Here is a 22218-nt window from a genome sequence, read left to right as displayed (position 1 = left end):
TTCTTATCCTTGTTTACGATTCTTAGGGGCTCTTTTTGTTACGCGAAAAATCTTGAAGACACCCGGTCTGGTGTTCTGGCGGTCAGGTACTGTGAAATTCCCCAAAGTGCCTATCCAATTAAAACTTCAACTCTGAAACTGACCCTGAGAGATATATTGTCAGAATCGAAGAGGACTGCAAGTAATTACTATCTACTCCCTTCGTCTTTTGCTAGTTGATCCAGTGCTTTCCACATCTGTTGTATTTTTAGAATATCTACTGTCTCTTTGGGTTATTTGGTTTTGTATTTCTTTTCACCTTTCATATAATCGAGAGAGCCTTTATGATAGCTTCGTGCCTTTCTACATTCAATTTGTGAGGACACACTTTCAAGTTACGGTGAACGCTACTCTCCCTCCTTCCATTAATTTTGTATAGACCATTTTGGTTTCGTATTGTGTTACCAATCGTGGTTTTTTCTTTGGAAATGGAAATTATTCCTGCCCATTTTTCATATACATATTCTCTCCTGAGATGCTTTCCTTTGCGTTGTGGTACCATTATGTCTATGTTGGTTACTTCTCTGAAATAATCGATACATACCACAGCCCTATCGCAATTACGTGATTGTCAAGCTACGACTCCGACGTAACTTTCAATGTCATTAGTGACATAAATGATAGACCGCCATTCAATAACGTAGTAGAAGAAAAAACATTCAAAAACAACATGGCTGTCGGACAGCAAGAATTGTGCGCCGCTAGTAAAATGTGATTTAAAATTTCTGTTATTTATACAAACTTGTGTCGTTGTCCGACAAGACCGGGAAGAAGTCGTTTACATTAGTTTTTAGGAAATCCACTATGCTTTTTTTCCTTTAAACATCGTATTGTCTATCTACGAACTAGAATCGCAAACAAATATTTCACTCGTCCTCGGCAACGAGCTGCGGCGACCTTGACTGATGTTCAGCTAATCTGTTGAATTTGCTTCCTCCCTATCTTGAAATTGCCGCAACCCCCTTATTGGGTAAGTGAAAATGTACTACTTAGACTTAATAATTTAACCCCAAACATGAGTTGGTTCCCCGCTGAAACAGCTTAAACAATCATTGCTATACAAAGCGGCGTTTAGGAGTTTCGGAAAAACCTTATTGCAATATAGGTACTTGATATTTTCCACCATGTAAAGTAGGTCCTCTTTAAACCACTCAATATGAGGTGGATGTCATTGGTTCCCACTTTTATGAAGGCAAATGAGAATTTGCTTAATCCGAACCTAAGTGGTCCAAGGGGCATATCTCTCATTTATTAGGTCAAAGTTATGAGTAGTAAAAGTGTCTCTTTGGACGTAATTGGGCCCTCAAAAGGTACTATAGCTGCTTAGATGGAGTGCCATTTGTCGAAGCCATTCTAATTTATTTGTGTACCTAGGGTATTGCAAGGTGCTTTGTTAGTGATTCGGAACTTTTCTGTTTACATCTTTATCATACTTGCTTATTCAAAGATTTACATTTTGGGTCTAAGCAATTTCACAGCGTTTTTCTTCAGTTCTAACCTCACATTAAAATGTCAATCTTCAACTGTGACGATATGAGAACTGGCTGTTCAAAATGTTTTTAATTTATGAATTTTGGCTAAGATAGTTTTGAGATTTAAACCCTCAAAGATGATAAAAAGCTTTACTGTATCAATCTTTGTAATGAGAAGTTTATTTACTTCCTATAAAGTCCTAAAAAGCATTCTATTTTGTGATTTTCTTCAAAATGACTTCAAAATAAATAAAAATAAGATTGGAACACACATTTTTTTAAAATTTCTGGAACTACCATGTAAGTTATGGTTTCAGAGATTCCTAAGCATCTGTTCCTTATCTTAGTCATTTTGTATAAAGAAGTTTCTGACTATTTCATTATACAGTTTGATAACCTGAATAGTTTTCAATTGAACTCACAATTTTTGGCAATTTTTAAATTGAATTATTATCGTTTTAGTAGCAGTTGTGTATAATTTTTCATTAGGTTCCTCAATTTTTGCAAAAGTCTAGAACTTTGAAATTTTAGGTTCTTCTTTAAATTCTATACCTATATTTTAAACCTCAAGAAAGAGCTAATTTTATATCTCATTTTAGCTCCTTATTGTCAGTGTTATATAATTTCTTGAACGTTGTGCAGTTATTTAATGTATAATGTTGGTCACTCCCAGACACCTAAATTTATGGCATTTTGGATGTTCAATTTCCGAATGGTCACAGAGATTTCGAGAGTTCCATTGCATCGCACTAATGTTTTTACAGCGATTATGCGAATTTTTAGAAGAAAATTGCCAAAAACTGCAAATTAGGAAAGCAATATTTGGCATGTTTTTTATTTAGGTAAAGTATCTCTTGTGAGTTTTTAAATGCGAATCTTGTTGAATATTTGTCTGTTGCAAGAGTTATGTACCGGCTTCTATAATTCTTAATAACAAAAGCGGAAACAGCATATTTATTTTATTGTAAACAATAAGTATTTATGCAACCAGTTAAAAATTGCATTTTTTTGTGTAACGTGTGAGATTTTACGGGACGAGAAAAAAGAAGGCCCCGCAATATGATACGAGCCTCACATGATTTGTTTCTAATTTTGTTGCGCGAGGAACGAGTCTCGAGAAATTTGCATACATTTTAACATGTTCAATGTGTTTCGTTTGTCTTTGCACATCTTCTCACACTTAGCATTATTTTGTCAAAATTACAAGACTTAATTATTATTATTACTGGGTGGTGCATTTCATGTGAAAATGAGTGTAAAAGGAAAATGGTAAAGTATTATTTTCAAAGTTATAATTTTTCTTTTTAATAATCAGGTTTTACAATGTCTTTGTGGGCAAAAGCGCAGCAGCTGCCAGCGGACAGCATCCATCTCCAACAAATTCGAGGCATTTATGGCGATCATTTTCCAATTGAAGTCAGGCACTATCTGGCACAATTCATCGAAGAGAAATTTTGGTACGAAACATTTTTTTTTTTCTAATTGTTTTATAAATACTAATTAACTAGGTCGGACATCGAACTTATGCCTGAAAATGCAACCTACGAGACTTACGTGGGGAACTTGGTCAATCAATTAATCCAGGAAATTGAGAACAAAGCGGAAGGTTCCAGTGAGGTGTCTGAGTACTTCCTCACTAAACTGAAATTAGCCGAGGCCGCTAAGATGTTCAGGCAACGTTATAGGTAAGATTTTCTGCAAAGCTAAATTTCTAATTAGTTTGCTGCTTCTGAAACTGTTCAAGTATTTCTCTGACCTAAACATTGTTTATTGATCATAGTTCTGGATAAATCTTTGGCATATTTTTCACAAATACCTACCTTAGAATAGTGCTTCCGTAAATCCGCCGGTATGCTAAAAATACATTAACTATATTATCTCTCGACCTTAAAATTCCAATGACTAATTGGAAAAACTGAGACTGAATATTGGAATGTTGTTTCAAACAATTCAGATTTTAAATAGAGCAAAGTTAAGAAATAATAATTTTATATTTCAAAATAAAAAGTATTTCCCAAATCACTTAGTAAATACACAGTTGCAGATTTTCTCAAATTCATAGAAAAAAACTTGTGTTCTTTGACCCCAATTCTGCGAAGACTTGTTATTACTCAAAGATGTTATGTCCATAAAAAATTGTTTATAATTTTGTTGCGGTTACGCTTTTCAAAGAGCAGCAAAAACAGTTAGGCCGTATACCACATTGTTTACAAATTATAAAGTTTAAAAATATTAGGTAACAGGATGTTAAATTTTAGCTAAGTGGTTCGATTTAAGACGGGTATGAAAAGCAAGAAATTACCCAGTGTTGAGTGGTATCAATTAGTAGGTAAGTTGTAGAAAAGGACTCGACAAAAGGAAATTTGCTTGCAGGAGCACATTGTGGAGTTTCCTTAGTTTGTTTTTTTAAGCTTCAGTATGGTTATTTCCATCAGTATTGTTTTTTATGTCCACAAAGAAGTTATAGTACTCATTAGACAGATGCAGAAAGTGGTTTGTCAATGATTGTTTAGGAAATTAATTCATTTCTGTTCATTTTGAGTAAATAATAAGTTGATGAAACTGTGTTCTCATGAAGGTAAAACTGTCAATAATAATTTTTCATCCTTTATCAATTTTTAACTATCGAAGCATGGAATTTAATAATCCCATAAATGCGAGATAAGTTTCCTGTTTAAATTCATATATAAAATTTGGATATCTATATCTAATCATTAAATAAATAACATTATGACTAGGTGTATTGTAAAGTTAACGTACTAAAATACACATAACTAGATTAGTTCCTATCTTCTGCGAATCAATATGGGTTTTCAAGTTATTTATGATCTCTTTGCAGGTTGAACAATTGCATTTGTTGAAGGGATGTAAAATATATTTTAATGCATATTCTGTGGTACTATTCGTTTAATCAGTAGACTATTATAATACATTAAAGATTTTGTGTAAATCGTTTCGTATTTAACTAATTTTTAAAATTCCTTTAGATCCTTAAAAATTAGTTCAGGTTGGATTAGTAGGTAGTAGTATTTTTTTCTTTCAGTAATTCTTTAATGTATTAGTGAAATAGTTATATTTAACAGTAAAGTGGTAATGCAGGTGTATTAGTACAACTTTGCTTCCGCCGTTTTTGAATAGATGTATGTAGCGGTAAGTAATGATCGAAATAAATAACCCCATGTGGGCATGCAGGAGCCTTGGGCACCTGTTAACATAACCTCATAAAAATATTAGTCTATTTGTGTCTTCATCATAAAGTTATTCGCAATTGAAAATGTCAGTGTACGAGCCAAATTCTCGTCATTTGCGGGAGGTTTTACTTTTCTGCTTCAATATGAAGAAATCTGCTGCTGAGGCTCATCGAATGCTCTCAGATACTTATGGGGAAGCCACTATTAGTGAAAGGACATGTCGTGAGTGGTTTCAGCGCTTCAAGAACGGTGATTTTCACGTCGAAGACCAACATAGCGGTGGAAGAAAGAAGGTTTTCCAAGATGCGAACTTGGAAGCATTACTTGACGAAGACTCGTGTCAAAGTCAACAAGAATTGGCACAATCATTGGGAGTGACTCAACAAACAATCTCAAAACGCCTCAAAGACATGGGAATGATTCAGAAGCAAGGATATTGGGTGCCGTACGAGTTGAAACCAAGAGATATTGACAGGCGTCTGTTCGCTTGTGAACAGTTGCTTGCAAGGCAAAGACGGAAGGGATTTCTGCATCGTATTGTGACTGGGGACGAGAAATGGGTTCATTACGATAATCCCAAACGCAAAAAGACTTGGGGATATCCCGGCCATGCTTCCACGTCGACGGCCAAACCGTCTATTCATGGTTCCAAAATCATGCTCTGTATTTGGTGGGATCAACTCGGCGTAATATATTATGAGCTGTTACAACCAACTGAAACAATCACAGGTGCTCTTTATCGAACCCAATTAATGCGTTTGAGCCGAGCATTGAAAAAGAAACGGCTGCAATACAACGAGAGACATGATAAAGTGATTTTGCAGCACGATAATGCTCGACCCCATGTTGCGCAAGTGGTCAAGAAATACTTGGAAACATTGAAATGGGAAGTCCTACCCCACCCGCCATATTCTCCTGACCTAGCTCCTTCTGATTATCACTTGTTTCGATCCATGGCACATGGGCTAGCTGACCAACACTTCCGGTCTTATGAAGAAGTAAGAAATTGGATAGAATCGTGGATCGCTTCAAAAGATGTCCAATTTTTTCAACACGGGATTCGTATGCTGCCCGAAAGATGGGAGAAAGTAGTGGCCAGCGATGGACAATACTTTGGATCCTAAAGGTATAATTAGTTTTTTACAATAAAATCGCGAAATTCGGAAAAAAAACGGCGGAAGCAAAGTTGTACACCTAATACCATTTTTAAAATTTTATCTACACTATAAGTTTGATTAATGTTTATGTTTTGATTTGGTTATCAATTCTAATAATAATGACACAACTAGTTCATCTTCAGACATAAGTCTAACAATTTGTTTATTTTAATATCGCAAATGTGCAATTTCTTTATATTATTATTCGTGTTTATTTACATGTTTACATACATATGTATAGTACCTCCTATCAATCTATGATTCATAAAATATCTGTTTATTGTTATAGAATATTATTTTTTCGCACTACGACGCTTTTTAGGTTTATAAGAGGGTGTAGAATACTTATATAAATAGAGGGTGTAGAAGACTTATATAAAAAAAAATAGGAGTATAAAATATAGTTTCTGATTTGAGTTTAAAATCACAAGAAAGTTTAATTTTATTTCTGCCAAATTTAAGGATTGGATAAATTCTTTAACATGTTAACCGCCACGAAGCCCAAACCATGAGTTTCACTTTTTCTGTCAAATCGCCTCCGGATCCCAAACGTTGGGTTTCATTTTCAAAGTGTGTTTTTACTGATTTTTGGCATTTTTATAATAAAAGTCAAATATACAATATGACAGTAATGTAATCAAAAAATGATTTTAAGACAAAGTTTCGTTTTGGGCCCCATCGACTAAAAATTCAAATGTACAGTGGGCGGTTAACGTGTTAAGAGTTAGTAGGTATGAAATATATTTTTTTATACAGGATATTCTACGAATATGGACCTCTATCAGTATCTTGAAAACTATGATTAGGAAAAAGTTTAAATTTGGATATCTTACTAAAGTGACGGTGATCTATTGATTAAAAATATTTTCTTGAAAATATTACTTCCGGTTATACCGAAAGTGAATATCAACTCGCTTATTTTAAGTAGAACATGTTGCACATTATATCAAATTTCGATTCTGCGGAATATTATGAACGTTTTTCATGTATAACGTTCTATATCTAAATTTTACGGTTTTCGAGATATTTAGAATTTTCCAAAAAATGACAGTTGCAGCCATTAATACATTTTCTACTAATTGCCAAATGGCTAAGTATTTTGCAATGAAATTTTGCGCTGTTGTACAAAATGCTTTACTGCCCTTGGACCAGTGAGTTAAATCATGCTTTTTTATACAGGGTGTTCAAAAAGATAGCCCAAAGTTGTCATTCAAAAATTGTATAAGACTCTCATTTTTTAAATAGAAACCCCCTATTTTTTCAACGAATACATGTTCAACACCAAAAATAAGTACTTCTTTCAATTCAATGTTCAGTAGTCAACTGGTTTGTTTTAAATGCTATCAAGAATTACCAAGTTCGCCCCGCTCGCCAAAATGTAAATATGATGGCACCCGTAAATTATACAAACGAAGATTATCTCGATATATTTATTACTTATGGTGAATGTAACAACATTCACCATAAGAACATGTACATTTGGTATTCGATATACAGAAAAAATGAAGTCAATACAAAAAGTTCTCAAACACATAATAGATCATTTTAAAACTAGCGTATCTGTCAAAACATCTTACAAAAGAGACAAGCCTATTGTTGATGATGAAAATAAGAGTTTAAAAAGTTTAATACCAGATAATTTTAAGGAATAATATTAAAACAAAGTATTAACTATCAATATTAGAGAACAGTTACTTCAATAAATGTTCAAAGTTGCGTCCTTGAATTGCTAAACACTCTTTATATCTTAGGATTAATTTTCCATGGATTGATCTTATCAAATGCAGTTCTAACTTTTTCCATGTAGTATTCCACACTTGTTAATGGAGTATTATAAATACTATTTTTAATTGCTCCCCAAATGAAATAATCGAGAAATGAGAGGTCCGGTGATCAGGGTGGCCACAAGTGAGATCCATTATTCATCATAAAACACCTCTTATAAAAAGTTACTAACCAAATAACCAGTATGAGGCGATGCTGCATCATGTTAGTAAAATAATCATTGATGTTCTACTAATGACAAATTTTCAATGTAAGTTTGTTCAAAATTTATCAAAATATTTAAATATTTTTCACCCGACCTCTCAGTTCTCGATTATTTCATTTGGGGAGCAATTAAAAATAGCATTTATAATACTCCATTAACAACTATGGAAGACTACATGAAAAGAGTTAGAACTGCATTTGAAAATTTAGATCTCTTATCAATAAGGGATCAATAATCAATAATCCATGGAATAAAATGAAAATGGTTAGGTTTAGGTATAAACAATTGAATTGAAAGAAGTACTTATTTTTGGTGTTAAATATGTATTCGTTGAAAAAATAGGGGGCTCCTATTTAAAAAATGAGGGTTTTGTACAATTTTTGAATGACAACTTTGGGCTATCTTTTTGAACACGCTGTATAAAAAAGCATGATTTAATTCATTGGTTTAAGGGCAGTAAAAAATTTTGTACAACAGCGCAAAATTTCATTGCAAAATACTTAACCATTTGGCAATTAGTAGAAAATGCATTAATGGCTGCAAATGTAATTTTTTTGGAAAATTCTAAATATCTCGAAAACAATAAAATTTAGATACAAAACGTTATACATGAAAAACGTTCATAATGTTTCGTAGAATCGAAATTTGATATAATATGCAAGATGTTCCATTTAAAATAAGCGAGTTGATATTCACTTTCGGTATAACCGGAAATGGTATTTTCATGAAAATATTTTTAATCAATAAATCACCGTCACTTTAGTAAGATATCCAAATTTAAACTTTTTCCTGGTTATAGTTTTCAAGATACTGATAGAGGTCCATATTCGTGGGACACCCTGTATAAAATGAACGAAGTAAGGGAAATTAATTTTGGCCTCTCTCATATGTCGCCTTCTTACTGAGAACTTCCATTCAATTGCAACAATTACGCAAAAATTACTCATTATTTTTTAATCAAACCGAACCGTGCAAACTTTCCCTGTATAAACATCAAATCTTATCTCTAAACAACTTTTTTTGCTTCCAGCCAAAACCCCATGCAACTATTCAATTTCATTCGACAGTGTTTAGCGGCCGAAATGAAATATCTTCAAGATGCCGGTGCGGACTTCATGGGAATGGGCCCCGCCCTCACGATTTCGGACTCGGCCGCGGAGGTGTTGCATAAACTGGAAGACCTCAGGCGTAGAACCACCGTAAGTTTATTTTGTATTTTCGGAAATGTTTGTATTGAAATATTTGATATTTTTATCAGTTTCGCTTTGATGAGTAATAAGTTGGTAAATTTGAAGCGATATCACTAGTTTCACGCCTTTAATAAACAAATAACATTTTCCTTGGACTGTGCGGCAAAATCACTTCATCTGATTGCAGAAACGTTTAATAAGCAATTACTCTGTAATCGTAAACACTGTCGGTATTTTCTGACATTAATAATTATAATTTATTATTAATATTTGTTACTAAAAACACAACATGACACTAGTTACACAAAATACCATTTCTTAATGAGTTTCAGGCATGGTTCTTTCTAATTCTGCTGTATGACAAAGAAATCGTTAAAAAATGGCATACATTTGAACATATTAAAGCTGTCATCTAACTAGAACTACCGCAATCAAAGCTACTAGTCCCATTTATTTGCTAACTGTGTTAAGAAATAAATGCTTTCATTATGTGGTTTTTGGTCAAGAAAACTGCTTCTGCATTTGTCAAATAAACATTTTTATAGTAATTATTGGATGGTTAAATTCTTTGAGATTTTTCCTTTTTTTTCTTAATATCTGTGAATATGTTTTAGTTGCGTATCAAGCCTGAAAGTCGAACCCTGTATGTGTTTTATTATCAAATATTGAAATTAAAAAGTATTTTGTAAGATGGATTATAAATAAATACTATTTTTAAAATTTTCACATTGTTTGATTTTTTCAGTCAACAGCGGAAGACACGAGGAAATTGGAACAGGAACAAGAGGCGTTTGCTTTGCAGTACCATGAATGCACAAAAGTTAACGGTAAGTACTGCAATATTTAGGTCAGTTCAGATATAGGAAGATAAGAGTTTCGGTGACCAAATTCTAGAATACTGCACAATAAATAATATTTACTCTTTCTAAAGAATATATCCTAAATTTGCTACTTTAATTCCATGCAAGTTGGTTTTTGGCCAGCAATATAGTTGCTTTGTCAAATTTCGAAAAAAATGTTTATTTAAAATTTATGGTGTTACAAATATAATGATTTATGGGTGTTTAGCACACTTGCAACAACTGAAAAATCAAGGAGGTCCAGCGTGCACTGGACCAGACCAACAGACGCTGCAAATGATTAGCAAAAAGGAATTGTTGGAACAAGACTTAAATCGCAGGGTGAGTTATATATTGGTGTATTATTTTTGTGTTAAATCTCACAAAGAATCCAAAGTCTTCAATCGTTAACGTTAAAATAAAATAACAGGTAGCCCAACTGATGGAATTGCGAATTAGAATAATGGAAAAATTACGACAGACGTACCAGCATTTGGCTCAATTGCAGAGCCAAATCATTGATGATGAGTTGATTAGGTGGAAACGCGACCAACAATTGTCCGGAAATGGAGTTCCATTTACCAGCAACTTAGACCAAATTCAGGATTGGTATGGAATATTTTTTCTTCACTATGCTTTATTTATTTAATAATTTCATGTTTTAAAAGGTGCGAAAGTTTGGCTGAAATCATTTGGCACAATCGACAGCAGATCAAAGAAGTGGAACGGCTGAAGCAGAAGTTGGCGTTAGATCCTCCAGGAGTCGTTGATGCTCTTTCAAGTATTTTAACTGACATCACCCAATTGCTTTCATCTTTGGTCACTTCAACATTTATAATAGAAAAACAACCGCCGCAAGTAATGAAAACTAACACCAGGTAAAGTAAAATTAATAATAGATTTATTCTACCTTTCTATTGCAAATATGCTTCTCTTGAATGTGTTATTTATAATTTTCTTTCCAGATTTACAGCTACGATTCGACTATTAGTAGGAGGCAAACTTAATGTTCACATGACTCCTCCTCAAGTCAAAGTCACAATAATATCTGAATCCCAGGCAAATATGCTACTTAAAAACGATAAATTGCTGAAAGGCGAAAGTTCTGGCGAGATTCTCAACAATACGGGTGAGTAAAGATTTTACTGAATAAATAATAAAATACGAATTAAAGTAGAACTATTAGGTTGTTCGGAAAGTAATTTCGTTTTTTCCCGACAGAGGATTTAATGGTATTTTTTTGCACTTAACCTCACACTTAAGCCATATAATTTTTATATGCTTTGAGAGCTCATATAACAAGGCTTGTGTGTGAAACATTTCAATTAATTCTACGCAGTAGTTTTTGGTTGGTGCCCTTTTAAATATGGAGAGCGATAAGCAGCATTTTCGACATATCCTACTGTTTTACTACAGAAAGGGTAAAAATGCTGTTCAAGCCAGAAAGAAATTGACCGATGTGTATGGAGAAGGTGTGTTGACAGTACGCCAGTGTCAGAACTGGTTCTCTAAATTTCGATCTGGCAATTTTGATGTCGAAGATGCACCACGTTCGGGAAGGCCGGTTGAAGCTGATAAAGACGCCATAAAGGCATTAGTTGATGCGAACCGTCGAATAACAACACGTGAGATCGGATTGAAGTTAAATTTATCGAATTCAACAGTTTATGACCACTTGAAAGGTCTGGGATTATCCTCGAAGCTCGATATATGGGTTCCCCATGTTCTCACAGAGAGAAATCTGTGTCGCCGCATTGACGTCTGCGATTCGCTTCTCAAACGTGACAAAAATGATCCGTTTTTGAAGCGCATCATTACTGGGGACGAAAAATGGGTTGTATACAACAACGTCAAACGCAAGAGGTCATGGAGCAAAAAAGATGAATCGACTCAAACCATTTCCAAAGCCGATATTCACCAAAAAAAGGTGATGCTGTCTGTTTGGTGGGATTTTAAAGGAATCGTTTTTTTTTAGCTTTTACCGGATAACACAACGATTAATTCGGAAGTCTACTGCCAGCAGCTGGACAAACTGAAGGATGCACTTCAACAGAAAAGACCCGAACTAATCAACAGAAAAGGTGTAGTGTTTCACCAAGACAACGCGAGACCTCACACAAGTTTGGTCACTCGCCAAAAGCTTTTACAGCTTGAATGGGACACAATGCCACACCCACCATATTCTCCAGACCTGGCACCATCGGATTATTATTTGTTCCGGTCACTCCAAAATTTTTTAGACGGTAAAACTTTCATCTCAAATGATGAGGTCAAAAACCACCTCGATCAGTTTTTTGCCAGCAAAGACAAAAAATTTTATGAGCGTGGAATTATGCTACTACCAGAAAGATGGCAAAAGGTGTTGGACCAGAACGGCCAATATATAATTTAATAAAGCATTTGTTTATTATACGAAAACTGTCATTCATTTTCACATAAAAAAACGAAATTACTTTCCGAACAACCTAGTATATTTTCTTATTTTTGAGTTGGTTTTTTTGAATACTTTAATGGTAATGGTAGAAATATTAATGGTGCACTAATATTTTCTCACAAAATAATCATTATTATGTCCGTACGTTTGGAATTTTTAGGTACAATGGAGTATCAACAGACAACCAGGCAGTTGTCTGTTAGTTTTCGAAACATGCAATTGAAAAAAATCAAAAGGGCTGAGAAAAAGGGCACCGAAAGCGTCATGGACGAGAAGTTTTCACTTTTTTTCCAGTCGCAGTTCAGTGTTGGCGGCGGCGAACTCATGTTTCAGGTACTTAAAATTTCATTGGGTTTATTTATTTATTTATATTTTTAATTAATAATATTTAAGGTTTGGACTTTGAGTCTGCCAGTTGTTGTAATCGTGCATGGAAATCAAGAACCCCATGCTTGGGCTACAGTAACTTGGGATAATGCTTTCAGTGAGCCTGGCCGATGCCCGTTCCAAGTTCCAGATAAGGTATGAGGGCCATTTGATAAGTCAGTGACTTTTTGAATTTCTCGCGTAATAACTTTAAAATGCAATACTACTCTCGTCAACTGTCATCTGTTAGTAGACTATTATTAAGTTTTGAGCAAGCTACGTCATTTAGTTTATGTTTAACAGCCATTAATAGCAGACGATCTCGTAAATTTCGACAAAAATGGAAAAAAATGAATTTCGTGTGCTGATCAAGCATTATTTTTTACGTAAAAAAACCATCACCGAAATTAAGGAAAGGCTTGATAAATACTATGGAGACTTCGCACTATCAATTTCAATGGTTGAGAAGTGGTTTACTGAGTTTCGTTGTGGCCGTACTAGCATAAGTGATGCAGAACGTTCAGGTCGTCCAAAAGAGGTCCTCATGCCAGGAATTGTCGATAAAATCCATGGAACGATATTGGATGATTGGAAAATGAAAGTACGTGAGGTGGCTGAGGCTGTAGGCATTTCAACTGAGCGGGTACATCACATTTTACATGAATATTTAAATATGAAAAAGCTATTCTCGCGATGGGTACCGAGATTGCTCACACTCGACCATAAGCACTCCCGTGTGACCATTTCAAAAGAGTGTTTAGCGACGTTCAACTGCAATTCGACCGAGTTTTTGCACCGCTTTGTAACCGTTGACGAAACGTGGATCCATCATAACACACTAAAGACCAAGGAACAATTGAAACCGTGGGTTTTTCCAGTTGAACCAAAGAAGGCCAAGATAGGTCTATCGATCAAGAAGGTGATGGCCACGGTTTTTGGGATGTACGCGGTATCACTCACATCGTTTAAAAAAAGTAAAACAATCACTGGTGAATATTATTCGAAGCTTTTGCACTGATTCGATATCGAATTGAATCAAAAACGACCGCATTTGGTAAAAAAAGTGCTATTCCATCAAGACAATGCACGGGTGCACACGTGTATAGTCGCCATGGCAAAAATCCATAAATTAGGCTACAAACTGCTACTCCACCCAACATATTCTCCAGATTTGGCCTTCTGCGACTATTTCCTGTTTTCAAATCTGGAAAAATGGCTGGGCGGTAAGAGATTTGAGTCGAATGAAAAGGTCACTGCAATAAGCACCTATTTTGAGGACCTTGATAAAACCTATTATTCGGAAGAGATAAAAAAATTGGAAAAACGCTGGACTAAATGTATCGAGTTAAAAGGAGGCTATGTTGAGAAATAAAATGTTTTTAGCCGAAAAAAATATCTTTCATTCAAAAAATCACTGACTTATCAAACGGCTCTTGTAGTTTTCTCAAATTCACTTATTTGGGGTTTCCCATTTAAAATGTAATCAATTTGGGGTTAACCAGTATTTTTACATTTAACAAGGTGCCATGGTCAAAAATGAAAGAAACTTTATCTTTGAAAATGAAACACGCCACCGGAAGGGGACTTACTGAAGACAATTTACGCTTCCTGGCTGAAAAAGCTTTTCGAGGAAATTACAATGAGGCTACAAATTCGATGCTTAGTTGGGCTCAATTCTGTAAGGAACCACTTTCAGAACGTAACTTCACTTTTTGGGAATGGTTCTTTGCTATAATGAAGCTAACCAGAGAGCATCTCAGAGGACCTTGGTTTGATGCGTAAGTTAATTATTATTAGGTATTTTATTCTCTTAACCATCCTCAAAATATTGAATAGAATAAAATAGTATAGAAAGTTCCATTACCTAAAGTTTCTTTAATATATGGACTCGGTTTGATATTTGTTCTTCAAGCGTTTTAAAATTCCAAAACTATCTTGTGCAGTACTATTATGGGATTTGTGAAGAAGAAACAAGCAGAAGAGATGCTTTCAACATGTCCAGCTGGTACTTTTCTTTTAAGATTTTCGGACAGTGAACTCGGAGGAATCACCATCGCCTGGATTTCAGGTACTAAATGGCATCATTTTCTTTTTTTTAGTCTCACAATTAATTTTTTGTACGAACGTGCTGTAAAATAGCTTTATCTCACACACTTGCCATCTAAAAGCAGTTTTTTTTACATGCATGGGGTAAAACGCCACCACGTTAGTGCTTGACAAAATTTATTGAAGATAATAAAATTGACACATCGACCCTGGTAATAAACATATTTTACGTAAAAAGAATTGTGTTGTTAAATTGCAATCAACGTACTGTAAATTATTACTTTTCGCACTTGTTAGGTAAATTATTATTTCTGTCCATTATTTAGATTCTCAAGAAGTGTTCAGCCTACAACCATTTACCGCCAAGGATTTTACAGTGAGATCTCTGGCCGACAGAATTTCTGATTTGAATCATCTGATTACTTTGTATCCGGACACACCGAAGGATGCCGTTTTCAATAAATATTATACGCCTTATCAAGGTAAGTACCGTAATGATACAGTTTGCGCTCGATAAAGATGTCTGAATAATTAAAACACAATACAATACTTTAAGTGGGAGAAAAACTACTTTTTTGTCAATATTTCGATTTGTAGCAAAGTTCTGCAGGTAAATTTTAGCGCATATCAAGTACTAATCTTAAGAACAGTCACAGTCTTAGAAAGTGGTATAAAGATTTTTCTCCACTACTGTAACATTTAGAAAGTTGTCGATCCTTAATTCTTTGCAAATGCAAACATAGTATATTTAACCCTCTATGACTTAGGAGAACTCACTAGATTCTTGATGTATTGCCGGCGTCTTCTTAGCCGTCATGATCTTTTGGATGTGTCCGGGTGGGGCAAAATATTCTTGGCTTTTTTGAATACTACATTGACTGTATCCACTTTGCTTTTGTTCTGTCCTACTTTTGAACGTCATTTATGAAAATTTGTACTCATGTGACCCATATCATATCTTATTCGAAGTAGTCTTGCTTCGACTGAATAGCGTCTTATAAATATAAAAATTTAATCTATTTACTCCGTAAGACAAATACATACATACGGAAAACGTTTGAAATGTCAGAATCAAAACAAATTTAACTTTCAATAATTGGTCGTCGACATATTGCGGCATATGCATTTCTAAAACGTGAAACTCCTGCTATAGGATTATTTCCAAGGCAAATGCATTAGTTGAAATGAGGTATTATTGGGCAGTACTATCTAAGAAGTATGTCCAATAGAGTAAACTCAAATATCAAGCATTTAACATCTGTCTTATTTTTTTCTGTCTATCACCATTTTCTCTGTAAACCCAATGAAAAAGGACTACTTTATACGCAGTTTTATTAACAAAATAAGGAAACAGATGAGTATCTAATATTCTATATGTATCTACATATCTATTTTAGATCAACAACAACCTATCAACGGTTACGTGAGACCTCTATTGGTAAATTTCGTGCCCGGTTTCAACAACACGACGACCAACTATAATGCAACACCTAATCACAGCTCCTACATGAGTCCCGACCCGTTGAGAGATACACCGTCAGTAGCCAGCAGGTATGTTCGTTCTTGACCACTTTACGAATATAAGCATTTTTTCATTTTTTTTCCAACAAGTAATAAAAAGTTGGGATATTATCCTTTTTAAATTTGAACTGGAATTATTCCGTCTATGTGTGTAGTAGTATTACGCCGAAAACAACTGCTTTTTTGCTTTTGCTTCTATGCTCTAGGTTTAGTAGGTTAGGTTTAGTTTTGTCTATTTTTCCAGGGTAGAGTGAAATTCCGAACCAATTGCTTGCACAATCATCTTAATTCAGTTAATTTTTCGTTAGCTAAACTAAGATTTCTTGCAAAAAGTCGTTATTCCAATAATTTACATTTTAATACAATAGGTTACAAAGTGAAATTAAGAACAATCCATAAATGTGATTTATGAGTTGCAAAGTACGTAGACTATATCCTCAGCCTTTCGCTTCCATAACTCCAAAAAAGTTGTATGATGTCTGTGTATGTATGTGTTGATTTTCTTCCTGTATATATCAAAATTCACGTATTACATGATTTGGGTACTTGAAAGTTATGTGTATAAAGCGCTTCTACTTATTTGGTTGGTCACTGGGAACTTTAAATATCTGGTGAGAACTTAAATTTTCTAGAATTTGTAGAAGTAACACATGCAAATATAACTAGATCGAACTACACGTCGCATGACTTACATATAACAGCTTGTTCTAGTTAGGACTATTTTGTATTTGACAAGACTAATTATAATTAAGTCGATATATCCAGTCATAGACATCAAAAATGTTGCATAAAGTTGTTAAATAGTATTAGCTATTGAAATATTCATTCATTCAATTCAAAACCAGATCTAACTGGGTAATTTAAAAAATAAGTTAAATAAAGCTAGACATTTTTCTCCAAAAATAACTGATAATTATGTATAAATGTGTAATTCTATAAATTAATGTTTAAATTGAATGATTGCCCTTTTTTAAATAAGATTTTTTATTGTTTGTGTGGCTGAAAAATGAGGTTAGTCCTACTAATCATCGCATCGTATACCTAATTTCACTCATAATGTTTTTAATTTAATTCATTTTATGCAATTTTCATTTATTATTAAATTAATTGTGGTCTATCTGTTTAGTTTTCAGAGTGTTCTTGATCTTTAAGAACAAGCACATCCTGTCTTCTTCAAAAACACGTATGCCTTATGATGTTAGTGATACAATGTATTATTAAAATGTATTTCAAGTTTACATTAAAATTCTTCATATTATTGTTAATTGAAAAGTGAAATTTGTCACTACCAATTTTCAATTCAGAATCGACTTTATAAAAAAACTTACTAGTGATCGTTTTATATTTTTATACTGTTTATGAATTTTTGAAGTTTTAGAAGTTATAGTATAGGTGTTTTAGATTTGATTTAGTGTTGTAGAATAATCCATTTAATTAGTATTCGTTCTTTTGATTAATATTTGTGCTTACTGTAGGAGCGGGAGTGCTCTCATTATGGTGCGATTTTTTTTTTACCAGAGGCGAGTTTGATTATCCGTACTTAATTGAATTGATCGTTTAAGAAACGCTGATGATATGTGCCTATTTTTTAAAGACCAATCCCTCAAATAAACAATTGCATTTAAAGTTTACTATCTTCGTGCCTTTAAAAATACATACATAATTTTTCATAATGAAAACGAGCATGCTGCAACACAGACATAACCAGACACATTTGCCGGACCTGTCTTTATTTTTTTTTCTTTAGTTATTTTTTAATTTACTGTCAACTTGGTGAATTCGGAATACTTTTATTAACACTTATGTTTCATCTTTAGAGGTAAAGTAACCTCTACATGTAATAAGAGTTTCTTGGGCTAAGGGTGTACCGGACTGAAGGCACATAAAACTGCAGAACAATCTAATATTTTTACCTTGAGACATAATATTGCCCCCTATCACCAGTGTCAATATAGTTTTTTAAAATTTAATGAATATGTGATTGATTTAACTGTAACTGTCCAGAATAGTGTAGGTTGGCTTTGAAAGATCAGGTGCATTTAGCACTTGGCAAATGTATTGTAATTTTTCACCCCACTTTTCATGGTTATAATCTGTTTTGCAGTCATGACCGCATTCAAATCTGTCAATTTAAGTCTGGTTATGTTCTGTTTGCAGCTACGCGGGCTCAACCGCCACCATGACCACCGGTCCCGGGGGACTTTCTATGAATATGGACTGCTTTGATAACTTAGACGAATCGAGTTACGCAGGCATCGACCTCAATGAAATTGTGGCACTCAGTTACAACAACAAATAATTCGACTTTAAGGTAGATATTTGAGGCCACCTTTTCGCGGTTCATACTCAAATGTCACGAAATCACACAACAATCTCAATATTTTTTATCACAAATTTGTTATTAAACATACTGTAGATTGCTGTATTGAGAGGGGCACACTCTATTGTAGTTTTTGAGAGGATAATTTACAAGGAAAAAAACAAGCGAAAACCTAGAACCTTTCCTACCGAGAACCACATTTTTTTGCAGGTTCATAGTTTTTTGAACAACTCGGCGACATTGCCTAATCTAGCTGTTACAAAATACCTATCAAAGTCAGCCATCCATCCTTGAAATAAATGCTAAGTACGATGTTGCCTTTTCCTGATTTAATTTAAATCGCATCGAAATTGGGATTTCTAATTTGATTGAAACAAAATAAGCTCAAAAATATGTTTCTGTTTGATTTGAAGTTAATAATCTACTAATCAATGCTAAACTATTTTTTTCTTAAGTGACTTCTTGACGTTACTAAGGAAAGAATTTCGTTTTTGCTGTCTTGGGATTATACACTTATGGTCCCCCTGTACATATTTTACAAAATTGGAAACTGATTTTAAATATTATGAGTTCTGATTCTTTTCACCATATTATGAAGGTATCTTACAGAATGTGGTGAAGAGAACTTTGATTTTTACTAAAAACCTTAGAGATATTGTCGATACAAGCTCCATATGGCTGCGCTTTTAAGATTTTATTTTACTTTTTGCCTCAAATGTTGATATTGCTTCAAAGTAGTGGTGAAGAAGGTACTACGTTTTCCAATTGGTCAAATTGTTTCTTGATTGAATGGTTTCTGTAGTAACAAAAACCGTTCAATCAACAAATTCTCATGCAATCGGTCTCACCCGTAAATTATTTTGAAATATTGCAATAGTTAAATCACATACTCTTTCACTATTTCAGAGAAAGATAAAGTACTTCTCTTTGAGTGCCATGAATGTTGAAATAACAAAAATTTTTAATTCGAAGAATGAATTTTTTGGTTTCAATTAAAAACTAAAAAATAATTTACAGGTGTTTAAGTTGGTTTAATAAGGATGTATAAAATTGCGTTTCGTTATTGTCACTTGTAAACGAGTGAATATAATGTTCTCAATGTGTTCTGTTTCTGTTTAGATTTTTAGTGTTCACGGTGTAAGAAATGTCGAAAAATATTTTTCGGTCGACTGCGCATTAACACGTTCTTTGAATATATTCAAAATCTTAGTGACCTTTACCCGAGAGGGCTTACACTCGCCTATTCTCAAATACAAATTGAATCGCACGCTTAAAACTCATATAACTAATAAATTTCAACTGATGTGACTTGGCTGAATCCAAATGGAAAAGTATAATCCCTGACATCAATATACAAAGACGGTTATATAAATATAGTCTGGGAAGTAAGAATTGACCATGAACCGACGCAAGCGTAAATAACGATGACGAATGGTTTGTATATTTTCCTAAGTCTTTGTAAAGATAATGAAATTCTCCATATTGAGAACATTTTTTGTTGAAAGGATATACTATTTTTTTTCCCATAATTTGGTACAAAGATACCTGTTCATAGCAGTTGACATATATAAAAACAAAATTGATGAAGATGTCGAAAAAACTCCTGTTTACTCCATAATTTTACTTACAAAATCAGACTCGAGTTGGAGTGAAGCTTCTGAGTGCGGGTTACAGTTATAGATGGTATTGCCCTTATTGGCGTAATTAAATTTTTTATTATTCTTGGTTTAGTGATTTTTTAATTCTTAAAGCTGAATGTTTATAATTTGATTGTTTTTTTTCGCAATGCAGTCGACGGAAAATTTTTTAACGAACACGTATATTACTAAACCAATCTTTACTACTAAATTGCCTCTATTATTAATCGCCGTGATTAATATACTTGTTCGTTAAATAACTATTATTCCTAGAGATAGAGTTATTAAATGAGATACGTATTTTCAAATGTAAAGATACATAAGAATTTTATTGGGTAACGTGCTAGTGAAAATAATTGCGATAATGATGGCTGTTTTTGTGCCTCTCAAATTAGTCCTGTCGAGCGTGGACAGTGATATTTGCTTGATAATAAAAGTGATGCTATTGCACGCAGTAGCGTTAAAGGCCCTTTTTAAGTTTTCATTGTAATTTTATATTACAACTTACGATGAAAATCATCTGAGGTGTTATTAAAAATAAGGCTGGTGTGTTGAGTGAGAAGAATCGTTTTCTTAAAATTAAAGAAACATATTTTTAAGATATTTACCATATTAAAAATTTAATTAGTAGTATACCTACTTAAGGAGCTTAACTTTTGGATATTTCTTACACCTCTAACGCAATAAATGTTAATGTTGAAATGTGGCCATATTATTTTTAAACGTTTGCAATTATTTCTTTTTACAAGTTACGATTTGTCACATTATTATTTCCGTGGGGCACTCTTAGGTGTCGTTTTTTGCATTAAAATCTAAATTTAATGAATTGGATGTTTGTTCAAGCAAAATGTTGCACCTAATTTTTGTCAATTGTATCGAAAGATTTTACTGCAAAAACATTAAGTACAAATATATTATTTGGTAAGATTAGACCTTTAAAGTCATTTTTAGTATAATTCATAAGTTAGTGCAATGTTTTAACCTCTTTTGTAAATAATAGTAGCTTTTGTTTATTTGTTGTGTTTACTTATAAATGGTGCTTATTATAAAGGGAGAATTACATCAAACTGAGTAGAGCCATAAAACGTAGTATAGTGAGACTTTTCTCTTACAACCCGACACAAAACACTGATAATTTAAATGAAATTGCTCTATTCTCACCCAATTTTATAAAATATTATCACGATCGAGTTTGACGCCTATTTGTATCACTTCTTTGTGAAACCAACTGTGCATTTAATTTAAACTACCCAATTATTTTTACTTTTAAAAATGCATACAGCTTTTTTTAACGAACGATGCAAGCGGGACGAAAACACTTTAATACATTCACCTGCGGATGCTTTTGTGATTTATACGTGTTATAATGAAATTAAAGACCCAAAGAAAATTGGGATGACAAAATTGGTACAAATGGGAGTAAGACTAATTTATGCTCAGTTTCGTGTAGTCTAATCTTTATAAAAATAGAAATATTTTAAGCATTTACAATGTTAACGCAATATTTTTATTATATAAAGTGGTTTGCATGTGCAGTGGTCAATGTTGATATCGCTTTCAGTCGTATCTTGTTTAGATGACCGCTAAGTCTATCTAACGACATACTCAATTTTATTATAATTATTAAGATTTCATTTTTAAGGTAAAGTACCATCCTTTTACACTATCATCTTAGACAATCCTGTTTAGGCTTCTGCCGGCATGTTGTACGTATACCTATTGTTAGATTTGCACACCATTTTGGAAGTAAATAAAGTTTAATGTTCACAGTTATTGAGTTAGTTTTACTTAGTTATTAACGCTTGTGTATAGAGCGTTATGAGAAGCTCAACTAATAGAATATCAGTGCACGGATATGTTCTATATGTACGTCCCCACGATCAGAATTAAAACCTTTTAGCATAAAAATTGACAAATTTACATTTTATCGTATATTTTTACAAGTATCTAATTCGTATTTATAATATGTAAAAACTAGATATTAACCTAAACTAAAAAAACGTAATTCTGCTGCAT

The 22218-nt window shown here is 33.5% G+C and overlaps 1 protein-coding gene across 1 annotated transcript; it reads left to right on the top strand.

Moving 5' to 3' along the window:
• The first annotated feature begins 681 nt into the window (after window positions 1-681).
• On the top strand, window positions 682-21975 carry Stat92E (Signal transducer and transcription activator Stat92E). The gene is made up of 16 exons (XM_066402976.1): window positions 682-1009; window positions 2827-2968; window positions 3020-3196; window positions 8880-9048; window positions 9785-9866; window positions 10108-10224; window positions 10313-10487; window positions 10547-10756; window positions 10844-11007; window positions 12473-12645; window positions 12706-12834; window positions 14200-14456; window positions 14622-14746; window positions 15051-15206; window positions 16122-16275; window positions 18403-21975. The coding sequence occupies exons 2-16, from the start codon at window positions 2835-2837 to the stop codon at window positions 18542-18544; spliced, it is 2364 nt and encodes a 787-aa protein (XP_066259073.1). The 5' UTR covers window positions 682-1009; window positions 2827-2834; the 3' UTR covers window positions 18545-21975.
• Window positions 21976-22218: the final 243 nt, after the last annotated feature.

This window comes from Euwallacea similis, chromosome 2 (assembly GCF_039881205.1).
Source record: "Euwallacea similis isolate ESF13 chromosome 2, ESF131.1, whole genome shotgun sequence".
Classification (NCBI taxonomy): Eukaryota; Metazoa; Arthropoda; class Insecta; order Coleoptera; family Curculionidae; genus Euwallacea; species Euwallacea similis.
The sequence above is the reverse complement of the archived record's forward strand: the minus strand, read 5'-3'. Positions and strand labels throughout refer to the sequence as shown.

Excerpts from the sequence above, each read along its gene's own strand:
- Stat92E (XM_066402976.1), top strand. The coding sequence starts at position 2,835 with ATGTCTTTGTGGGCAAAAGCGCAGCAGCTGCCAGCGGACAGCATCCAT. Across the intron at positions 12,646-12,705 it reads GCGGCGAACTCATGTTTCAG|GTTTGGACTTTGAGTCTGCC; the intron begins GTACTTAAAATT and ends ATAATATTTAAG. Across the intron at positions 14,457-14,621 it reads AGAGGACCTTGGTTTGATGC|TACTATTATGGGATTTGTGA; the intron begins GTAAGTTAATTA and ends TATCTTGTGCAG.